Source organism: Penaeus japonicus, unplaced genomic scaffold, assembly GCF_977035675.1.
Source record: "Penaeus japonicus unplaced genomic scaffold, GWHDUDI00000001_assembly GWHDUDI00000009, whole genome shotgun sequence".
Classification (NCBI taxonomy): domain Eukaryota; kingdom Metazoa; phylum Arthropoda; class Malacostraca; order Decapoda; family Penaeidae; genus Penaeus; species Penaeus japonicus.
Window position 1 is genome coordinate 24,437,986 of NW_028234411.1, and position 22,500 is coordinate 24,460,485.

The 22,500-nt window shown below is 41.5% G+C and overlaps 1 protein-coding gene across 1 annotated transcript in view; it reads right to left on the reverse strand.

The window, feature by feature from the left end:
- LOC122259593 (uncharacterized) overlaps positions 1-22,500 on the reverse strand; it is a gene marked incomplete at its 5' end in the record, with an annotated part of 82,964 nt that overhangs the window by 12,839 nt on the left and 47,625 nt on the right. The window contains 4 exons of the mRNA XM_086540234.1: positions 2-9,933; positions 10,474-10,481; positions 10,619-19,900; positions 20,381-21,826. Of these exons, the coding sequence (XP_086396360.1) occupies positions 2-9,933; positions 10,474-10,481; positions 10,619-19,900; positions 20,381-21,826 (20,668 nt within the window). The remainder of the gene's footprint in view (position 1; positions 9,934-10,473; positions 10,482-10,618; positions 19,901-20,380; positions 21,827-22,500) is intronic.

Here is a 22,500-nt window from a genome sequence, read left to right on the forward strand (position 1 = left end):
ATTGGTACTTGTCTGATGAACTGTAATCGCAGTAGTAGCCGAATTGGTACTAGTTTCAGGCTCTGAAGCCGTTGTGCTAGCTGAAGTAGTACTCGTTTGAGGCTCTAAAATGATTGTGGTAGGTGAAGAAGTACCTGTTTGAGGTTCAGAAACAGTTGTGGTTGCTACAGTAGCACTTGTTTGAGATTCTGATGTGGATGTGGGAGCTAAAGTAGTACTTGTCTGAGGTTTTGAAGTGACTGTGGAAATTGAAGTAGTAACAGTTTGAGGTTCTGAAGTGGTTCTGGGACGTAAAGTAGTACTTCTCTGAGGTTCTGAGGTGGTTGTGGAAGCTGAAGTAGTACTTGTCTGAGGTTTTGAAATGGTTGTAGAATGTGAAGTAGTACTCGTTTGAGGTTCTGAAGTACCTGAAGTAGTACTTTTCTGAGGTTCTGAAGTACCTGAAGTAGTACTCGTTTGAGGTTCCGAAGTACCTGAAGTAGTACTTTTCTGAGGTTCTGAAGTACCTGAAGTAGTACTTGTTTGAAGTTCTGAAGTTGTGGAACCTGAAGTAGTACTTGTCTGAGTTTCTGAAGGGGTTGTAATGCCTGAAGTAGTTCTTATTTGTGGTTCTGAAGTGGTTGCAGAACCTAAAGTAGTACTCGTCTGAGGTTCTGAAGTGGTTGTAATGCCTGAAGTAGTTCTTATTTGTGGTTCTGAAGTGGTTGTGGAACCTAAAGTAGTTATTGTCTGAGGTTCTGAAATGGTTGTGGAACCTGAAGTAGTAACTGTCTGAGGTTCAGAAGTGGTTGTAGAACCTGAAGTTGTGCTTGTTTGACGTTCTAAAGTGGTTGTAGATCCTGAAGTAGTAATTGTTTGAGGTTCTGAAGTGGTTGTAGAACCTGAAGTAGTAACTGTCTGAGGTTCTGAAGTGGTTGTAGAACCTGAAGTAGTAACTGTCTGAGGTTCTGAAGTGGTTGTAGAACCTGAAGTAGTAACTGTCTGAGGTTCTGAAGTGGTTGTAGAACCTGAAGTAGTAACTGTCTGAGGTTCTGAAGTGGTTGTAGAACCTGAAGTAGTACTTGTCTGAGGTTCTGAAGTGGATGTGGAACCTGAAGTAGTACTTGTCTGAGGTTCTGAAGTGGTTGTGGAACCTGAAGTAGTACTTGTCTGAGGTTCTAAAGTGGATGTGGAACCTGAAGTAGTACTTGTCTGAGGTTCTAAAGTGGATGTGGAACCTGAAGTAGTACTTGTCTGAGGTTCTGAAGTGGTTGTGGAACCTGAAGTAGTACTTGTCTGAGGTTCAGAAGTGGTTGTGGAACCTGAAGTAGTACTTGTCTGAGGTTCTGAAGTGGTTGTGGAACCTGAAGTAGTACTTGTCTGAGGTTCTGAAGTGGTTGTGGAACCTGAAGTAGTACTTGTCTGAGGTTCTGAAGTGGATGTGGAACCTGAAGTAGTACTTGTCTGAGGTTCTGAAGTGGTTGTGGAACCTGAAATAGTAACTGTCTGAGGTTCAGAAGTAGTAGAACCTGAAGTAGTAACTGTCTGAGGTTCTGAAGTGGATGTGGAACCTGAAGTAGTACGTATCTGAGGTTCTGAAGTGGTTGTGGAACCTGAAGTAGTACGTATCAGAGGTTCTGAAGTGGTTGTGGAACCTGAAGTAGTACTTGTCTGAGGTTCAGAAGTGGTTGTAGAACCTGAAGTAGTACTTGTCTGAGGTTCTGAAGTGGTTGTGGAACCTGAAGTAGTAACTGTCTGAGGTTCAGAAGTGGTTGTAGAACCTGAAGTAGTACTTGTCTGAGGTTCAGAAGTGGTTGTAGAACCTGAAGTAATAACTGTCCGAGGTTCAGAAGTGGTTGTGGAACCTGAAGTAGTAACTGTCTGAGGTTCAGAAGTGGTTGTAGAACCTGAAGTAGTAACTGTCTGAGGTTCAGAAGTGGTTGTAGAACCTGAACTAGTACTTGTCTGAGGTTCTGAAGTGGTTGTGGAACCTGAAGTAGTACTTGTCTGAGGTTCTGAAGTGGTTGTGGAACCTGAAGTAGTACTTGTCTGAAGTTCTGAAGTGGTTGTGGAACCTGAAGTAGTACTTGTCTGAGGTTCTGAAGTGGTTGTGGAACCTGAAGTAGCACTTGTCTGAGGTTCTGAAGTGGTGGAACCTGGAGTAGTAACTGTCTGAGGTTCTGAAGTAGTTGTAGAACCTGAACTAGTACTTGTCTGAGGTTCTGAAGTGGTTGTGGAACCTGAAGTAGTAACTGTCTGAGGTTCAGAAGTGGTTGTAGAACCTGAACTAGTACTTGTCTGAGGTTCTGAAGTGGTTGTGGAACCTGAAGTAGTACTTGTCTGAGGTTCTGAAGTGGTTGTGGAACCTAAAGTAGTAACTGTCTGAGGTTCAGAAGTGGTTGTAGAACCTGAAGTAGTACTTGTCTGAGGTTCTGAAGTGGTTGTGGAACCTGAAGTAGTACTTGTCTGAGGTTCTGAAGTGGTTGTGGAACCTGAAGTAGTAACTGTCTGAGGTTCAGAAGTGGTTGTAGAACCTGAACTAGTACTTGTCTGAGGTTCTGAAGTGGTTGTGGAACCTGAAGTAGTACTTGTCTGAGGTTCTGAAGTGGTTGTGGAACCTAAAGTAGTAACTGTCTGAGGTTCAGAAGTGGTTGTAGAACCTGAAGTAGTACTTGTCTGAGGTTCAGAAGTGGTTGTGGAACCTGAAGTAGCACTTGTCTGAGGTTCTGAAGTGGTTGTGGAACCTAAAGTAGTAACTGTCTGAGGTTCAGAAGTGGTTGTAGAACCTGAAGTAGTACTTGTCTGAGGTTCTGAAGTGGTTGTGGAACCTAAAGTAGTAACTGTCTGAGGTTCAGAAGTGGTTGTAGAACCTGAAGTAGCACTTGTCTGAGGTTCTGAAGTGGTTGTGGAACCTAAAGTAGTAACTGTCTGAGGTTCAGAAGTGGTTGTAGAACCTGAACTAGTACTTGTCTGAGGTTCTGAAGTGATTGTGGAACCTGAAGTAGTAACTGTCTGAGGTTCAGAAGTGGTTGTGGAACCTGAAGTAGTACTTGTCTGAGGTTCTGAAGTGGTTGTGGAACCTGAAGTAGCACTTGTCTGAGGTTCTGAAGTGGTTGTGGAACCTGAAGTAACACTTGTCTGAGTTTTTGAAGGGGTTGTGGAATCTAAAGTAGTACTTGTTTGAGATTCTGAAATGGTTGTGGAACCTGAAGTAGTACTTGTCTGAGGTTCTGAAGTGGTTGTAGAACCTGAAGTAGTAACTGTCTGAGGTTCTGAAGTGGTTGTGGAACCTAAAGTAGTACGTATCTGAGGTTCTGAAGTGGTTGTGGAGCCTGAGGTAGTACTTGTCTGAGGTTCTGAAGTACCTGAAGTAGTACTTGTTTTAGGTTCTAAAGTAGTAGTAGTAAATGAAGCAGTACTCGTTTGAGGTTCTGAAGTACCTGAAGTAGTACTTGTAAGAGGTTCTGAGGTACCTGAAGTAGTACTTGTCTGAGGTTCTGAAGTCGTAGCTGAAGTGGTTGTAGAACCTGACGTAGTGCTTATCTGAGGTTCTGAAGTGGTTGTGGAACCTGAAGTTGTACTTGTCTGAGGTTCTGAAGTGGTTGTGGAACCTAAAGAAGTAACTGTCTGAGGTTCAGTAGTGGTTGTAGAACCTGAAGTAGTACGTATCTGAGGTTCAGAAGTGGTTATGGAACCTGAAGTTGTACTTGTCTGAGGTTCTGAAATGGTTGTGGAACCTGAAGTTGTACTTGTCTGAGGTTCTGAAGTGGTTGTGGAACCTAAAGTAGTACGTATCTGAGGTTCTGAAGTGGTTGTGGAACCTAAAGTAGTAACTGTCTGAGGTTCAGAAATGGTTGTAATACTTGAAGTAGTTCTTGTTTGAGGTTTTGAAGTGGTTATAGAACCTGAGATAGAACTTGTCTGAGGTTCAGAAATGGTTGTAGAACCTGAAGCAGTGCTTGTCTGAGGTTCGGAAGTGGTTGTAGAACCTGAAGTTGTGCTTGTTTGACGTTCTAAAGTGATTGTAGATCCTGAAGTAATAATTGTTTGAGGTTCTGAAGTTGTTGTGGAACCTGAAGTAGTGCTACTCTGAGGTTTTGAAATGGTTGTAGAGCCTGAAGTCTGAGGTTCTGAAGTGGTTGTGGAACCTGAAGTAGTACTTGTCTGAGGTTCTGAAGTGGTTGTGGAACCTGAGGTAGTACTTGTCTGAGGTTCTGAAGTGGTTAAGGAACCCGAGATAGTACTTGTCTGAGGTTCTGAAGTGGTTGTGGAACCTGAAGTAGTACTTGTTTTAGGTTTTAAAGTGGTAGTAGTAAATGAAGCAGTACTCGTTTGAGGTTCTGAAGTACCTGAATTAGTACTTGTAAGAGGTTCTGAGGTACCTGAAGTAGTACTTGTCTGAGGTTCTGAAGTCGTAGCTGAAGTGGTTGTAGAACCTGACGTAGTGCTTATCTGAGGTTCTGAAGTGGCTGTGGAACCTGAAGTAGTACGTATCTGAGGTTCTGAAGTGGTTGTGGAACCTGAAGTTGTACTTGTCTGAGGTTCTGAAGTGGTTGTGGAACCTAAAGTAGTAACTTTCTGAGGTTCAGAAGTGGTTGTGGAAGCTGAAGTAGTACGTATCTGAGGTTCTGAAGTGGTTGTAGAACCTGAAGTTGTACTTGTCTGAGGTTCTGAAGTGGTTGTGGAACCTAAAGTAGTAACTGTCTGAGATTCTGAAGTGGTTATAGAACCTGAAGTAGAACTTGTTAGACGTTCTAAAGTGGTCGTAGAACCTGAAGTAGTGCTTGTCTGAGGTTCAGAAATGGTTGTAAAATCTGAAGTAGTTCTTGTTTGAGGTTCAGAAATGGTTGTAGTACCTGAAGTAGTACTTGTCTGAGGTTCTGAAGTGGTTGTAATACTTGAACTAATACTTGTCTGAGGTTCTGAAGTGGTTGTAGAACCTGAAGTAGTACTTGTCTGAGGTTCTGAAGTTGTTGTGAAACCTGAAGTAGTTCTTGTTTGAGGTTCTGAAGTGGTTATAGAACCTGAAGTAGAACTTGTTAGACGTTCTAAAGTGGTCGTAGAACCTGAAGTAGTGCTTGTCTGAGGTTCAAAAATGGTTGTAAAATCTGAAGTAGTACTTGTCTGAGGTTCAGAAATGGTTGTAGAACCTGAAGTAGTGCTTGTCTGAGGTTCGGAAGTGGTTGTAGAACCTGAAGCAGTACTTGTCTGAGGTTCGGAAGTGGTTGTAGAACCTGAAGTTGTGCTTGTTTGACGTTCTAAAGTGGTTGTAGATCCTGTAGTAATTGTTTGAGGTTCTGAAGTTGTGGAACCTGAAGTAGTGCTACTCTGAGGTTTTGAAATGGTTGTAGAACCTGAAGTTTGAGGTTCTGAAGGAGTTGTAGAATCTGAAGTAGTAGTTGTCTGAGGTTCAGAAATGGTTGTGGAACCTGAAGTAGTACTTGTTTGAGGTTCTGAAGTAGTTGTGGAACCTGAAGTAGTACTTGTCTGAGGTTCGGAAGTGGTTGTAATACTTGAACTAGTACTTGTCTGAGGTTCTGAAGTGGTTGTAGAACCTGAAGTAGTACTTGTCTGAGGTTCTGAAGTTGTTGTGAAACCTGAAGTAGTTCTTGTTTGAGGTTCTGAAGTGGTTATAGAACCTGAAGTAGAACTTGTTAGACGTTCTAAAGTGGTCGTAGAACCTGAAGTAGTGCTTGTTTGAGGTTCAAAAATGGTTGTAAAATCTGAAGTAGTACTTGTCTGAGGTTCAGAAATGGTTGTAGAACCTGAAGTAGTGCTTGTCTGAGGTTCGGAAGTGGTTGTAGAACCTGAAGCAGTACTTGTCTGAGGTTCGGAAGTGGTTGTAGAACCTGAAGTTGTGCTTGTTTGACGTTCTAAAGTGGTTGTAGATCCTGTAGTAATTGTTTGAGGTTCTGAAGTTGTGGAACCTGAAGTAGTGCTTCTCTGAGGTTTTGAAATGGTTGTAGAACCTGAAGTCTGAGGTTCTGAAGGGGTTGTAGAATCTGAAGTAGTACTTGTCTGAGGTTCAGAAATGGTTGTGGAACCTGATGTAGTACTTGTCTGAGGTTCTGAAATGGTTGTAGAACCTGAAGTAGTAATTGTTTGAGGTTCTGAAGTTGTGGAACCTGAAGTAGTGCTACTCTGAGGTTTTGAAATGGTTGTAGAACCTGAAGTCTGAGGTTCTGAAGGGGTTGTAGAATCTGAAGTAGTACTTGTCTGAGGTTCAGAAATGGTTGTGGAACCTGAAGTAGTACTTGTTTGAGGTTCTGAAGTGGTTGTGGAACCTGAAGTAGTACTTGTCTGAGGTTCGGAAGTGGTTGTAGAACCTGATGTAGTACTTGTCTGAGGTTCTGAAATGGTTGTAGAACCTGAAGTAGTAATTGTTTGAGGTTCTGAAGTTGTGGAACCTGAAGTAGTGCTACTCTGAGGTTTTGAAGTGGTTGCAGAACCTGAAGTAATACTTGTCTGAGGTTCTGAAGTGGTTGTAGAACCTGAATTAGTAATTGTTAGAGGATCTGAAGTCGTAGTTGAACCTGAAGTAGTACTTGATTCTGAAGTTGTTGAAGTACCTGGGGTGGTTGTAGAATCTGAAGTAGTGCTTGTATGAGGTTCTGAAGAGGTTGTGGAACCTGAAATAGTACTAGTTTGAGGTTCCAAAGTGGTTGTGATAGCTGAAGTAGTGCTTCTCTGAGGCTCTGAAAAGGTTGTGGAAGCTGTAACAGTGCTTGTCTGAGGTTCTGAAGAGGTTGTGGATCCTGAAAAAGTACTTGTTTGAGGTTCGAAAGTGGATTTAGAAGCTGAAGTAGTACTTTTTTCAGATTCTGAAGTGGTTGTGGTAGATAATGTAGTAATTGTTTGAGGTTTAGAAGAGGTTGTCAAAGTTGAAGACGTACTTGTTTGAGGTTCTGGAGTTGTGGTATCTAATGTAGTACTTCTTTGAGGTTCTGAAATGGTTGTGAATGCTGAAGTAGTACCTTTTTGAGATTCTGAAGTGGTTGTGGGAGCTGATGTAGTACTTGTTTGAGGTTCAGAAGTGGTTGTGGAAGCTGAAGTAGTACTTGTTTGAGGTTCTAAAGTAGTTGTGGTAACTGATATAGTACTTGTTTGAGGTTCTGAAGTGGTCGTGAAATCTGAAGTAGTAGTGGTTTGAGGTTCTGAAGTGGTTGTGGAAGCTGAAGTAGTACTTGTCTGAGGTTCTGAGGTGATTGTGGAAGCTGAAGTAGTATTTGTTTGAGGTTCTAAAGTAGTTGTGGTAACTGATATAATACTTGTTTGAGGTTCTGAAGTGGTCGTGAAAGCTGAAGTAGTAGTTGTTTGAGATTCCGAAGTGGTTGTGGAAGCTAAAGCAGTACTTGTTTGAGGTCCTGAGGTGGATGTGGAACCTGAATTAGTGCTTCTTTGAGGTTCTGAAGTGGTTGTGGTAGTTGATTTAATACTTGTTTGAGGTTCAGAAGTGGCTGTAAAAGCTGAACTACTTGTTTCAGGTTCTGAAGTGGTTGTAGAAGCTGAAGTAGTACCTGTTTCGGATTCTGAATTGGTAGTGGAAACTGAAGTAGTACTTGATTGAGGATTGGAGGTCGTTGTGGTAGCTGCGGTAGTACTTGTTCGAGGTTCTGAAGTGGTTGTAGAAATTGAAGTAGTACGTGTTTTAGATTCTGTAGTGGTTGTGGAAGCTGAAGTAGTACTTGTTTGAGGTTCTGAAGTGGTGAAAGCTGAAGTAGTGCTAGTTTGAGATTCTGAAGTGGTACTTGTTTGAGGTTCTAAAGTGATGGAAACTGAAGTAGTACTTTTTTGAGGTTCTGAAGTGGTTGTTGAAGCTGAAAGAGTACTTGTTTGAGGATTTGAAGTGGTTATGGAAGCTGAAATAGTAGTTGTTTGAGGTTCTGGTGTGCTTGTAGAACCTGAAGTAGTACTTGTTTGAGGTTCTGAAGTGGTTGTAAAAGCTGAAATAGTACTTGTTTGAGGTTTTGAGGTGGTTGTGATATCTCTAGTAGTGGTTATAGAAGATGAAAATGTACTTGTCTGAGGATCTGAGCTGGTTGCGGAAGCTGAAGTAGTACTTGTTTGAGGTTCTGAGGTGGATGTAATAGCTGAAGTAGCACTTGGTTGAGGTTCTGCAGTGGTTATGGTAGCTGAAGTTGTACTTGTTTGAGGTTCTAAGGTGGTTGTAGAAGCTGAAGATGTACTTGTTTCAGCTTCTGAGGTGGATGTGGAACCTGAATTAGTACTTGTTTCAGGTTCTGAAGTGGTTGTAGAATCTGATGTTTTACCTGTTTCGGGTTCTGAAGTGGTGGAAACTGAAGTAATACTTGTTTGAGGATATGAGGTGGTTGCGGTAGCTGAGCTAGTTCTTGTTTGAGGTTCTGAAGTGGTTGTGGTAGCTATATTAATACCTGTTTGAGGTTCAGAAGTGGTTGCAAAAGTTGAAGTAGTACTTGTTTCAGGTTGTGAAGTGCTTGTGGAAGCTGAAATAGTAGTTGTTTGAGCTTTTGAGGTGGTTATGGAAGATGAAATAGTAGTTGTTTGAGGTTCTGATGTGCTTGTAGAACCTGAAGTAGTACTTGTTTGAGGTTCTGAAGTGGCTGTAGAAGGTGATGTAGTACTTTTTTGAGGTTCTGAAGTGGTTGTGGAAGGTGAAGTAGTACTTGTTTCAGGTTCTGAAGTGGTTGTGGTAGCTGAATAAATACTTGTTTGAGGTTCAGAAGTGGTAGTAAAAGCTGAAGTAGTACTTTTTTGAGGTTCTGAAGTGGTTGTAGAAACTGAAGTAGTACTTGTTTCAGGTTCTGAAGTGGTTGTGGAAGCTGAAGTAGTGCTTGTTTTAGGATTTAACGTGGTTCTGGTAGCTGAGGTAGTACTTGTTTGGGGTTCTAATGTGATTGTGGTAGCTGCGGTAGTACTTGTTTTGGGTTCTAAAGTGATTGTGGTAGCTGAAGCAGTACTTGTTTGAGGTTCTGAAGTGCTAGAAGCTGAAGTAGTACTTGTTTGAGGTTCTGAAGTGGTGGCAGCTGAATTAGTTCTTGTTTGAGGTTCTGTAGTAGTTGTGAAAGCTGAAATAGTACTTGTTTGAGGTTCTGAGGTGGTTATGGAAGTTAAAGTAGTACTTGTTTGAGGATTCGGCGTTCTTGTAGAACTTGAAGTAATACTTGTCTGAGGTTCTGAAGTGGTTGTGGAAGCTGAAATAGTACTTGTTTCAGGTTCTGAAGTGGTTGTAGAACCTGATGCAGTACTTGTTTGGGGTTGTGAAGCGGTTATGTAACCTGAAGTAATACTTGTTTGGGGCTTTGAAGTGGTTGTGGAACCTGAAGTGGTACTCGTTTGGGGTTCTGAAGTGGTTGTGGAACCTGAAGTAGTACTTGGTTGAGGTTCTGAAGTGGTTGTGGAACCTGAAGTGATGATTGTTTGAGGTTCTGAAGTGGTTGAGGAACCTAAAGTGGTACTTGGTTGAGGTTCTGAAGTGGTTGTGAAACCTGAGGTAGTACTTGTTTGTGGCTCTGAAGTGGTTGTAGTAGCTGAAATAGTACTTGTTTGAGGTTCTGAATTAGTTGTTGATGAAGTACTTGTGTTCGGTTCTGCACTGGTTGTTGAAGGTGATGTAGTACTTGTTTGTGGCTCTAAAGTGGTTGCGGTAGTTGACGTAATACTTGTCTGAGGAGCTGAAGTCGTAGATGTAGCTGCAGTAGTACTTGTTTGTGATGTCGGTATAATACGTGTGGAGATTGTTGTTGCGGGTGACGTTGTTGTGGTAGCTGAAAGGATAATTGTAGGAGGGAGTGAAGTGGCAGTGGTAGATGTATTACAGTGTATTACCGAGACAGATGGCTGGAGATGGATTCTGTTGTTGGGTGCTAGTGATAGCTCGTGAGACGATAGTAGTCGTAATGCTATTTTTTTGCTATCCACTACCAGACATCTGATTAGCTTCAATTTCTTAAGAAGATATTGATAACTGGTCTCCTAGTTTTTCCATACATAATGTGTAACTAAAGTAAGTTTCAGCATGTTTAGTAGGCATACGTGTTACTACCATGTAGAAATATTAGGGCACTATACTGCAATTATTTCATTTGTTTGTTCTGTACTTCAAGTCAGTTATCAATGGTTCTCGAGGGTTTCAGACAATCACAATAGCTAAGTCATGCGTAATATTGTAGTGTGTGTAGTTGTTTAAAAGTCATAATATTAATTTACTTAAATAACAAATACCAGAATAGCGTGTAGTTTGTTTAAAGAGAATATTTTTATAATAAACAGGTAGTCTTTTCGTTGTGTAAAGCATAATTTTGTTTTGTAAATATTTACGTAAATATTAATAAGAAAGTTATATAAATGTTTATAAAGTAGAAGGTAAATACTATGTATACATCGTATGTTTTTGTTTGTTAGGTAAATGGCGCAGGCTCGAGTTTGACTCAAAGGACAAAACCATGACACATAATGTCATTTCGATAATATTAAATGGTGGAAGATCAGTTTAAATTCCACAGGAATCGATACATTTGTCGCTGCAAAGGAAAACGTCTTATTCTTGAATCTAATGAAATACTCCTCATACTCTTTCAAAGAAAGACTAAACCTGACTTATCTAAATTGTTAACATTGGAGAAAACATGATACAACTCAGGACTTAATAGATACAAACCTGTACTGAGTGGTAATCCTGTAGTTAAAGTGGACAATATAGTTGTTCCAGAATATGAAGTACTTGTTTGAGGTCCTGAAGTGGTAGTGGAACCTGAAGTAATACTTGTTTGAGGTTCTGAGGTGGTTGTGGTAGCTGAAATGGAGCTTGTCTGAGGAGCTGAAATTGTAATTTTATCTATATTAGTACTTGTTTGAGGTTCTGGAGTGGTTATTGTAGTTGAAATAGTACTTCTTTGAGGATCTGCAGTGTTTGTGATAGCTAAAAAAGTGCTTGTCTGACGTTCTGAAGTGGTTGTAGTACCTGAAGTTGAACTTGTTTCAGGATATAAAGTTGTGGTTTTAGCTGAAAGGGTACTGGTTTGAGGCTCTGAAGTAGTTCTAGTTTGAGGTTCTAAGGTGGTTATGATGCTTGAAGTAGAAATTGTCCGAGAAACTGAAGTTGTACTTAAAACTGACGTTGTGCTTGTGTGAAGTTCTGATATAGTTGTGGTAGCTGAAGTAGTGCTTGTTTGAGTTTCTGAAGTGGTTGTAGTAGCTAAAGTAGTGCTTTGAGGTTCTGAGGAGGTTGTGGTAACTGGAGTAGTACTTGTTTGAGGTTCATAAGTGGTTGTGGAATCTAAAGTAATACTTGTTTGAGATTCTAAAGTGGCTATGGTACCAGAAGTAGTACTTGTTTGAGGTTCTAAAGTGGTTGTAGTACCTGGAGTTGTACTTATTTGTGCTTCTAAAGTGGTTGTAGTAGCTGAAGTAGTACTTATTTGAGGTTCTGAAGTGGTGGTAGATCCTAAAGTAGTGCTTGTCTGAGACTCTGAAGTGGCTGTAGTAGTTGAAGTAGTACTTGTTTGACGTTCTGAAGTGGCTGTGGTACCAGAAGTAGTAGTTGTTTGAGGTTCTAAAGTGGTTGTAGTACCTGAAGTAGTTCTAGTTTGAGGTTCTGAAGTGGTGGTAGATCCTGAAGTAGTGCTTGTCTGAGATTCTGAAGTGGTTGTAGTAGCTAAAGTAGTGCTTCTTTGAGGTTCTGAGGAGGTTATGGTAACTGGAGTAGTACTTGTTTGAGGTTCATAAGTGGTTGTGGAATCTAAAGTAGTACTTGTTTGAGGTTCTAAAGTGGCTATGGTACCAGAAGTAGTACTTGTTTGAGGTTCTAAAGTGGCTATGGTACCAGAAGTAGTACTTGTTTGAGGTTCTGAAGTGGTTGTAGTACCTGGAGTTGTACTTGTTTGAGGTTCTGAAGTAGTTGTAATACCTGGAGTAGTACTTGTTTGAGGTTCTGAAGTGGTTGTAGTACCTGGAGTTGTACTTGTTTGAGGTTCTGAAGTAGTTGTAATACCTGGAGTAGTACTTGTTTGTGCTTCTGAAGTGGTTGTAGTAGCTGAAGTAGTACTTGTTTGAGGTTCTGAAGTGGTAAATCCTAAAGTAGTGCTTGTCTGAGACTCTGAAGTGGTTGTAGTATCTGAAGTAGTACTTGTTTGACGTTCTGAAGTGGCTGTGGTACCAGAAGTAGTAGTTGTTTGAGGTTCTGAAGTGGTTGTAGTACCTGAAGTAGTACTTGTTTGACGATCTGAAGTGGTTGTGGAACCTGAAGTACTGCTTGTTTGAGATTCTGAAGTGGTTGTGAAACCTGAAGTACTTGTCTGAGGTTCTAAAGTGGTTGCAGTAGCTGAAGTAGTACTTGTCTGGGGTTCTGAAGTGGTTGGAGTACCTGTAGTACTTGTCTGAGGTTCTAAAGTGGTTGTAGTACCTGAAGTAGTTCTAGTTTGAGATTCTGAAGTGGTGGTAGATCCTAAAGTAGTGCTTGTCTGAGATTCTGAAGTGGTTGTAGTAACTGAAGTAGTACTTGTCTGGGGTTCTGAAGTGGTTGTAGTACCTGTAGTACTTGTCTGAGGTTCTAAAGTGGTTGTAGTACCTGAAGTAGTTCTAGTTTGAGATTCTGAAGTGGTGGTAGATCCTAAAGTAGTGCTTGTCTGAGACTCTGAAGTGGTTGTAGTATCTGAAGTAGTATTTATTTGATGTTCTGAAGTGGCTGTGGTACCAGAAGTAGTAGTTGTTTGAGGTTCTGAAGTGGTTGTAGTACCTGAAGTAGTACTTGTTTGACGATCTGAAGTGGTTGTGGAACCTGAAGTACTTGTCTGAGGTTCTGAAGTGGTTGCAGTAGCTGAAGTAGTACTTGTCTGGGGTTCTGAAGTGGTTGTAATACCAGTAGTAATTATCTGAGTTTCTGAAGTGGTTGTAGTACTTGAAGGAGTACTTGTTTGAGGTTCTGAAGTGGTTGTACTACCTGAAGAAGTACTTGTTTGTGCTTCTGAAGTGGTTGTAGTACTTGAAGGAGTACTTGTTTGAGGTTCTGAAGTGGTTGTACTACCTGAAGAAGTACTTGTTTGTGCTTCTGAAGTGGTTGTAGTAACTGAAGTAGTAATTGTTTGAGGTTCTGAAGTGGCTGTGGTACTAGAAGTAGTAGTTGTTTGAGGTTCTGAAGTGGGTGTAGTGCCTGAAGTAGTACTTGTTTGACTTTCTGGAGTGGCTGTGGTACCAGAAGTAGTACTTGTTTCAGGTTCTGAAGTGGTTGTAGTACCTGGAGTTGTACTTGTTTCAGGTTCTGAAGTGGTTGTAGAACCTGGAGTAGTACTTGTTTGACGTTCTGGAGTGGCTGTGGTACCAGAAGTAGTACTTGTTTGAGGTTCTGAAGTGGTTGTAGTACCTACAGTTCTACTTGTCTGAGGTACTGAAATGGTTGAAGAAGCTGAAGTAGTACTTGTCTGAGGCTCTGAAGTGGTTGTGGAACCTGAAGTAGTGCTTGTTTGAGATTCTGAAGTGGTTGTGGATCCTGATGTAGTACTTGTCTGAGGTTCTGAAGTGGTTGTAGTAGCTGAAGTAGTACTTGCCTGGGGTATTGAAATTGTTGTAGTATCTGTAGTACTTATCTGAGGTTCTAAAGTAGTTGTAGTACCTGAAGTAATACTTGTCTGAGGTTCTGAAGTGGTTTTAGTAGCTGAGGTAGTACTTATTTGAGGTTCAGAAGTGGTTGTAGAACCTGAAGTAGTACTTGTTTGTGCTTCTGAAGTGGTTTTAGTAGTTAAACTAGTACTTGTTTGAGGTTCTGAAGTGGTTGTAGTACCTGAAGTTGTACTTTGTTGAAGTTCTGAAGTGGTTGTAGTACCTGAAGTAGTACTTGTTTGTGGTTCTGACGTGGTTGTGGTAGCTGAAGTAGTGCTTGTTTGTGGCTCTGATGTGGTTGTAGTACCTGAAGTAGTACTTGTTTGAGGTTCTGACGTGGTTGTGATACCTGAAGTAGTACTTGTTTGAGGTTCTGAAGTCGTAGTTGAACCTGGAGTAGTACTTGTCTGAGGTTCTAAAGTGGTTGTGATAGCTGAAGTAGTACTTGTTTGAGGTTCTGGAGTGGTTGTAGTAGCTGAAGCAGTATTTGTTTGAGGTTCTGAAGTCGTAGTTGAACCTGGTCTACTACTTGTCGGAGGTTCTGAAGTTGTTGTAGAAGCAGAAGTAGTACTTGTTTGAGGCTCTAAAGTGGTTGCAGTACTTGTCTGGGGTTCTGAAGTCGTAGTTGAACCTGGTCTACTACTTGTCGTAGGTTCTGAAGTGGTTGTGGAAGCCAAAATAGTACTTGTTTGAGGTTCTGAAGTGGTTGTAGTAACCGAATTAGTAGTTGAACCCGAAGTAATACTTGTTTGAGGTTCTGAAGTGGTTGTTGGACCTGAAGTAGTACTTGTTTGGGGTTCTGACGTCGTAGTTGAACCTGAAGCAATACTTGTTTGGTGTTCTGAGGTCGTAGTTGAACCCGAAGTAGTACTTGTCTGAAGTTCTGAAGTCGTGGTTGAACCAAAAGTAGAAGCATAAGTAGTGCTTGTTTGAGGCTCTAAAGTGGTTGTAATACTTGTCTGAGGTTCTGAGGTCGTAGTTGAACTTGGGGTAGTACTGCTTTGAGGTTCTGAAGTGATTGTGGAAGCCAAAGTAGTGCTTGTTTGAGGTTCTGAAGTGGTTGTAGTAATCGAATTAGTAGTTGAACCCGAAGAAGTACTTGTTTGAGGTTCTGAAGTGATTGTTGGACCTGAAGTAGTACTTGTTTGAGGTTCTGACGTCGTAGTTGAACCTGAAGTAACACTTGTTTTGTGTTCTGAGGTCGTAATTGAACCCGAAGTAGTACTTGTCTGAGGTTCTAAAGTGGTTGTAGTAACTGAGATAGTACTTGTCTGAAGTTCTGAAGTCGTAGTAGAACCAAAAGCAGTGCTTGTTTGAGGTTCTGAAGTGGTTGTTGGAATTAAAGTAGTACTTGTTTGAGGTTCTGAAGTCGTAGTAGAACCAGAAGTAGTACCTGTCTGAGGTTCTGAAGTCGTAATTGAACCTGAAGTAGTACTTGTCTGTGATATTGAAGTGGTTGTAGTACCTGAAGTGGTACTTGTTTGAAGTTCTAAAGTTGAGCCTAAAGTAGTACTTGTTTGTGCTTCTGAAGTGGTTGTAGTAGCTGAGGTAGTACTTGTTTGAGGTTCTGAAGTGGTTGTAGTACCTGAAGTAGTACTTGTTTGAGGTTCTGAAGTGGTTGTGGTACCTGAAGCAATACTTGTTTGTGGTTCGGACGTGGTTGTGGTAGCTGAAGTAGTGCTTGTTTGTGGTTCTGATGTGGTTGTAGTACCTGAAGTAGTACTTGTTTGAGGTTCTGACGTGGTTGTGACACCTGAAGTAGTACTTGTCTGAGGTTCATAAGTTGTTGTAGTACCAGAAGTAGTTTTTGTCTGAGGTTCTGAAATGGTTGTGGAAGCTGAAGTAGTACTTGTTTGAGGTTCTGAAGTCGTAGTTGAACCAGAAGTAGTACTTGTCTGAGGTTCTAAAGCGGTTGTGATAGCTGAAGTAGTACTTGTTTGAGGTTCTGAAGTGGTTGTGGTACCTGAAGTAGTACTTGCTTGAGGTTCTGAAGTGGTTGTAGTACCTGAAGCAGTACTTGTTTGTGGTTCTGACGTGGTTGTGGTAGCTGAAGTAGTGCTTGTTGGTGGTTCCGTTGTGGTTGTAGTACCTGAAGTAGTACTTGTTTGAGGTTCTGACGTGGTTGTGATACCTGAAGTAGTACTTGTCTGAGGTTCTGACATGGTTGTGGAAGCTGAAGTAGTACTTGTTTGAGGTTCTGAAGTCGTAGTTGAACCTGGAGTAGTACTTGTCTGAGCTTCTAAAGTGGTTGTGATAGCTGAAGTAGTACTTGTTTGAGGTTCTGAAGTCGTAGTTGAACCTGGAGTAGTACTTGTCTGAGCTTCTAAAGTGGTTGTGATAGCTGAAGTAGTACTTGTTTGAGGTTCTGAAGTCGTAGTTGAACCTGGTCTACTACTTGTCGGAGGTTCTGAAATTGTTGTAGAAGCAGAAGTAGTACTTGTTTGAGGCTCTAAAGTGGTTGTAATACTTGTCTGAGGTTCTAAAGTGGTTGTAGTAACTGAGGTAGTACTTGTCTGAAGTTCTGAAGTCGTAGTAGAACCAAAAGTAGTGCTTGTTTGAGGTTCTGAAGTGGTTGTTGGAATTAAAGTAGTACTTGTCTGAGGTTCTGAAGTCGTAATTGAACCTGAAGTAGTACTTGTCTGAGGTACTGAAGTGGTTGTAGTACCTAAAGTGGTACTTGTTTGAAGTTCTAAAGTTGTAGTTGAACCTGAAGTAGTACTTGTTTGTGGTACTGAAGTGGTTGTAGTACCTGAAGTAGTAGTTGTTTGAGATTCTGAAGTTGTAATTGAAGCTGAAGTAGTACTTGTCTGAGGTTCTGAAGTCGTAGTTGAACCTGAAGTGGTACTTGTTTGAGGTTCTGAAGTCATTGTCATTGCCGAAGTAGTACTTGTTTGAGGAGCTGAAGTGGTCGTACTTATTTCTGTAGTCGTACTTGTAACATAATTAGTACTTGTTTCAAGAGTTGTAGTTGTGGCTGAATCAGTGGTTGTCTGAGAAGATAAAGTCGTTGTGGAACCTGAAATGGACAGAATAGCTAAAGTAGTACTTGTTATAAGCTCTGACGTTGTGGTAGCTGAAGCGGTACTTGTTAGAAATTCTAAAGTGTTCGTGGTGATTGAATTAGTACCTGTTTGAAGTTCTGAAGTGGTTGTGGTAATTGAAGTAGTACTCGTCTGAGGTTTATAAATGGTTGTGGAACTTGAATCGGTATTTGTTTGAGGCTCTGTAGTGGTTGTGGTAGCTAAAGTAGAACTTGTTTGGGGTTCATAAGTGGTTGTGGTAACTGAAGGAAGACTTGTTTCAGTTTCTGAAATGATTGTAGAACTTGCGGTAGTACTTGCTTGAGGTTTTGAAGTGGTTGTGGAACCTAGAGTAGTACTTATTTGAGGTTCATAAGTGGTTGTGGGAGCAGAAGTAGTACTTATTCGAGGTTCTGAAGTGGTTATAGTACCTGAAGTAGTACTTGTCTGAGCTTCCTTAGTGGTTGTGGGAAGTAAAGTAGTACTTGTTTGAGGTACTGAAGAGGTTGCGGTAGCTGAAGTAGTACTTGTTTGGGGTTCTAAAGAGGTTGCGGTAGCTGAAATAGTACTTATTTGAGGTTCTGAAGAGGTTGTGCTAGCTGAAGCAGTTTTTGTTTGAGGTTCTGATGTGGTTGGTGAAGCGGGAGAAGTACTTTTTTGAGGGTCTGAAGTAGTTGTGGTAGTTAAAGCAGTACTTATTTGTGGTTTTGAAGTGGTTGTGGTAGCTGAAGTAGTACTTGTTTGAGGTTCATAAATGATTGAAGTATCTGAAGTAGTATTTGTTTGAGGTTCTGAAGTGGTTGTAACACCCAAAGTACTACTTGTTTGTGATTCTGAAGTGGTTGTGATACCTGTAGTAGTACTCATTTGAGGTTCTGGAGAGGTGGTAGCTGAAGTAGTTTCTGAAGTGATTGTGGTACTTGAAGTAGTTCTTGTCCGAGGTTCTGAAGTTTTTGTGGTAGCTATAGTGGTACTTGTTTGAGGTTCTGAAGTGGTTGTGGTACCTGAAGCAGGGCTTGTTTGAGGTTCAGAAGTGGTAAAACCTGAAGTGGTTGTGGTAGCTGAAGTAGTACTTGTCTCAGGGTCTGAAGTGGTTGTGGTGCCTAAAGTAATACTTGTTTGATGTTCATAAGTGGTTGTAGTATCTGAAGTAGTATTTGTTTGAGGTTCTGTATTGGTTGTGGTAGCTGAAGTGGTACTTGTTTGAGGTTCTGACGTGGTTGTGATCCCTGAAACAGTACTTGTTTGAGGCTCTGAATTGATTGTGAAAGCTGAGGTAGTACTTGTTTGATGCTCCAAAGTGGTTGTGGTACCTGAAGTAGTACTTGTTTGAGATTCTGAAGTGGTTTCTGTAGCTGAAGTAGTACTTGTTTGAGGTTCTGAAGAGGTCTTACTTGTTTGAGGTTCTGAAGTGGTTGTGAGAGCTGAAGTAGTTTGAGGTTCTGAGATGGTAGAAGCTGATATCGTACTTGGTTGAGGTTCTGAAGTGGTTGTAAAAGCTGAAGTAGTAATTGTTTGAGGTTCTGAAGTGGTTGTGGAAGCTGAAGTAGTACTTGTTTGAGGTTCTGAGATGGTAGAAGCTGACATCGTACTTGTTTGAGGTTCTGAAGTGGTTGTGGTAACTGATGTAGTACTTGTTTTAGGTTCTGAAGTAGTAGAAGCTGAGGTCGTAATTGTTTGAGGTTCTGTAGTGATTATGATTGCTGAAGTAGTACTTGTTTGAGGTTCTGAAGTGGTTGTTGTAGTAGTTGTTTGAAGTTTTGAAGTGGTTGCGGAAATTGAAGTAGTGCTTGTTTGAGGTTCAGAAGTGGTAGAACCTGAAGTTGTACTTGTTTGAGATTCTGATGTGGTTGTGGTAGCTGAAATAATACTTGTCTCAGAATCTGAAGTGGTTGTGGTACCTGAAGTAATACTTATTTGATGTTCATAAGTGGTTGTAGTATCTGAAGTAGTACTTGTTTGAGGTTCTGTAGTGGTAGCTGAAATGGTACTTGTCTGAGGTTCTGACGTGGTTGTGATACCTGAAACAGTACTTATTTGAGGCTCTGAATTTATTGTAGAAGCTGTATTAGTACTTGGTTGAGGTTCTGAAGTGGTTGTGGTACCTGAATCAGGGCTTGTTTCAGGTTCAGAAGTGGTAGAACCTGAAGTGGTTGTGGTAGCAGAAATGGTACTTGTTTGAGGTTCTGACGTGGTTGTGATACCTGAAACAGTACTTGTTTGAGGCTCCAAAGTGGTTGTGGTACCTGAACTAGTGCTTGTTTGAGGTTCTGAAGTGATTCCTGTAGCTGAAGTAGTACTTGTTTCAGGTTCTGAAGTCGTACTTGCTTGAGATTCTGGAGTGGTTATGGTAGCTGAAGTAGTACTTGTTTGAGGTTCTGCAGTAGTACTTGTTTCAGGTTCTGAAGTCGTACTTGCTTGAGATTCTGGAGTGGTAGATGCTGAAGTCGTAGTTATTTGAGGTTCTGAAGCGGTTACTGTGACTGAAGTAGTACTTGTTTGAGGTTCTGAGGTGGTAGAAGCTGACATCGTACTTGGTTGAGGTTCTGAAGTGGTTGTGGAAGCTGAAGTAGTAATTGTTTGAGGTTCCGAAGTGGTTGTGTTAACTGAAGTCGTACTTGTTTTAGGTTCTGAAGTGGTAGAAGCTGAAGTCGTAATTGTTTGAGGTTCTGTAGTGATTATGATTGCTGAAGTAGTACTTGTTTGAGGTTCTGAAATGGTTGTAGTACCTAACGTAGTAGTTGTTTGAAGTTTTGAAGTGGTTGCGGAAATAGAAGTATTACTTGTTTGAGGTTCTGAAGTGGCAGAACCGGAAGTCGTAGTTGTTTTAGGTTCTGAAGTGGTTGTGGTAGCTGAAGTAGTTCTTGTCTGAGGTTCTGAAGCGGTTGAAGAACCTGAAGTAATACTTGTTTGAGGTTCTGAAGTGGTAGAAGCTAAAGCTGTAATTGTTTTAGGTTCTGAACTGGTTGAAGTTGAAGCCATACTTTTTTGAGGTTCTGAACTGGTAGAACCTGAAGTTGTACTTCTTAGAGGTTTTGAAGTGGTTATGGTTCCTGAAGTAGTACTTGTTTGAGGTGTTAAAGTAGTACTTGTTTGAGATTGTGAAGTGGTTGTAGCTGAAGCTGTACTTGTTTGAGTTACTGAAGTGGTCGTGGTAACTAAAGTAGTACTTGTCACAGAATCTGAACTCATAGTCATAGTTGGAATATTACTTGTTTCCATAGCCGAAGTCGTAGTGGCAGCTGAAGCAGTAGTTGTTGCCTGTGAAGCCAAAGTCGCTGTGGTGTGTATAGTGCTTGTAGGTGTGGCTGACGTTGTAGTTGTGGCTGAAATTATAAATTGCACTAGAAGTGAATCGGTAGTGGTAGCTGTATTACAGTGTGCTAATGAGGCTCGAGTCGTGTTGGTGGCAGAAGGCAGAACTGCTGTTGAATATTAGGCGAATTAAATTTTCTGTACTTGTTTGTGATGTATATTTCAGCGTAATTAGAACCTACATTGTCCTTCACAATATAGATTTTTTTGTAATGACTGTATTGTATTCTTGTGCACATGTTTGATTTGTTGCACAGTACTTCAGGTCAGAAGTTAGATACACTGGAATATTAATGACCACAGCTGTAGTATGAATGTTAGGCCAAAACCTCAGCATTTAATACTATTTCACTAGTAATAAATGATGAGAGTTCTATGCAATTACAGGGGAAATAAATCTGTTCCTATATAAGGAAGACATTTCCTCCTCAGAATTTTAATGAAACGTGTTAAAACACCAGAAAAAAAATCGAAGAGAATCTGATACAAACCTGTAGTGGATAGCAGTTCTGTAGCCGAAGCAGTAGTCGTTTGAGGTTCTGACGTGGTCGTGGTAGCCGAAGCAGTAGTCGTTTGAGGTTCTGACGTGGTTGTGGTACCTGAAGCAGTAGTCGTTTGAGGTTCTGACGTGGTTGTGGTACCTGAAGTAGTAGTCGATTGAGGTTCTGACGTGGTTGTGGTACCTGAAGTAGTAGTCGTTTGAGGTTCTGAAGTGGTTGTGGTAGCCGAAGCAGTAGTCGTTTGAGGTTCTGAGGTCGTGGTAGCCGAAGCAGTAGTCGATTGAGGTTCTGACGTGGTTGTGGTAGCCGAAGTAGTAGTCGTCTGAGGTTCTGAAGTAGTTGAGGTGGCCGAAGTAGTAGTCGTCTGAGGTTCTGACGTGGTTGTGGTAGCCGAAGCAGTAGTCGTTTGAGGTTCTGACGTGGTTGTGGTAGCCGAAGCAGTAGTCGTTTGAGGTTCTGACGTGGTTGTGGTAGCCGAAGCAGTAGTCGTCTGAGGTTCTGAAGTAGTTGTGGTGGCCGAAGTAGTAGTCGTCTGAGGTTCTGACGTGGTTGTGGTTGCCGAAGCAGTAGTTGTTTGAGGTTCTGACGTGGTTGTGGTAGCCGAAGCAGTAGTCGTCTGAGGTTCTGACGTGGTCGTGGTAGCCGAAGCAGTAGTCGTCTGAGGTTCTGACGTGGTCGTGGTAGCCGAAGCAGTAGTCGTTTGAGGTTCTGAAGTGGTTGTGGTAGCCGAAGCAGTAGTCGTTTGAGGTTCTGAAGTGGTTGTGGTAGCCGAAGCAGTAGTCGTCTGAGGTTCTGACGTGGTTGTGGTAGCCGAAGCAGTAGTCGTCTGAGGTTCTGACGTGGTTGTGGTACCTGAAGTAGTAGTCGTCTGAGGTTCTGACGTGGTTGTGGTAGCCGAAGCAGTAGTCGTTTGAGGTTCTGACGTGGTTGTGGTAGCCGAAGCAGTAGTCGTCTGAGGTTCTGACGTGGTTGTGGTAGCCGAAGCAGTAGTCGTCTGAGGTTCTGAAGTGGTTGTGGTAGCCGAAGCAGTAGTCGTCTGAGGTTCTGACGTGGTTGTGGTAGCCGAAGCAGTAGTCGTCTGAGGTTCTGACGTGGTTGTGGTACCTGAAGTAGTAGTCGTCTGAGGTTCTGAAGTGGTTGTGGTACCTGAAGTAGTAGTCGTCTGAGGTTCTGACGTGGTTGTGGTAGCCGAAGCAGTAGTCGTCTGAGGTTCTGAAGTGGTTGTGGTAGCCGAAGCAGTAGTCGTCTGAGGTTCTGAAGTGGTTGTGGTAGCCGAAGCAGTAGTCGTTTGAGGTTCTGAAGTGGTTGTGGTAGCCGAAGCAGTAGTCGTTTGAGGTTCTGTAGTGGTTGTGGTAGCCTGAGTAGTACTTGTCTGAGGAGCTGAAGTCGTGGTCGCCGCTGTAGTAGTTGTGACAGGAACTGAAGTTGTTGTGAGTGCTGAAGTATTGAATTTGATTTAGCGTTATGAGTTGTTCGTCTTGTCTTGTTCAGTATTTTATTTTCATTTCTTTATCATTCTCTGCGTCCTTTTGCTCCCAGTCATTAAACATTGCAATTGTGCTTTCTCGCCGTTGCATAGGTAATATTCGACATCATGGTGACAATGTGGAAATAGGAGTCCACCTCTTAAAGAATTTACGGGTCGTATTATGATTGTCACTATGTTTCATAAAATATATTGAAATTAATATTACTGTCAGCACATTTATGTTTGTCTTTTGTCAGTTAAAATCTCAAAACATAATTTGTAAAGTATCTTAAGCACAAGCGTTAATCATATCTAAATTACAACTAAATTATTTGAAGAAACGCTAACGAACTTAGACCTACATTTACATATTTCAACATGAATTTTGATACTAGCATATGTTTTAACACCAGCATGCATCGTGTGGTATCCCCTGCCCTTGACATTGTAGAACATGAATTCGTGGGTCTGTTGTTATCACGTGATATTTATTCAGGCCTGCCAGCTGTAAAAAGGGGTACTGTACTGTATGCCAGGAGAAAGGAGACGTCTGAAACTTTTCGGTGAGATTAGTCTGGCAGGCGTGAACTTGCAACAGTTATGTTTTATTAAGATAGCTAATTACATAACTCAGGAAGCATTA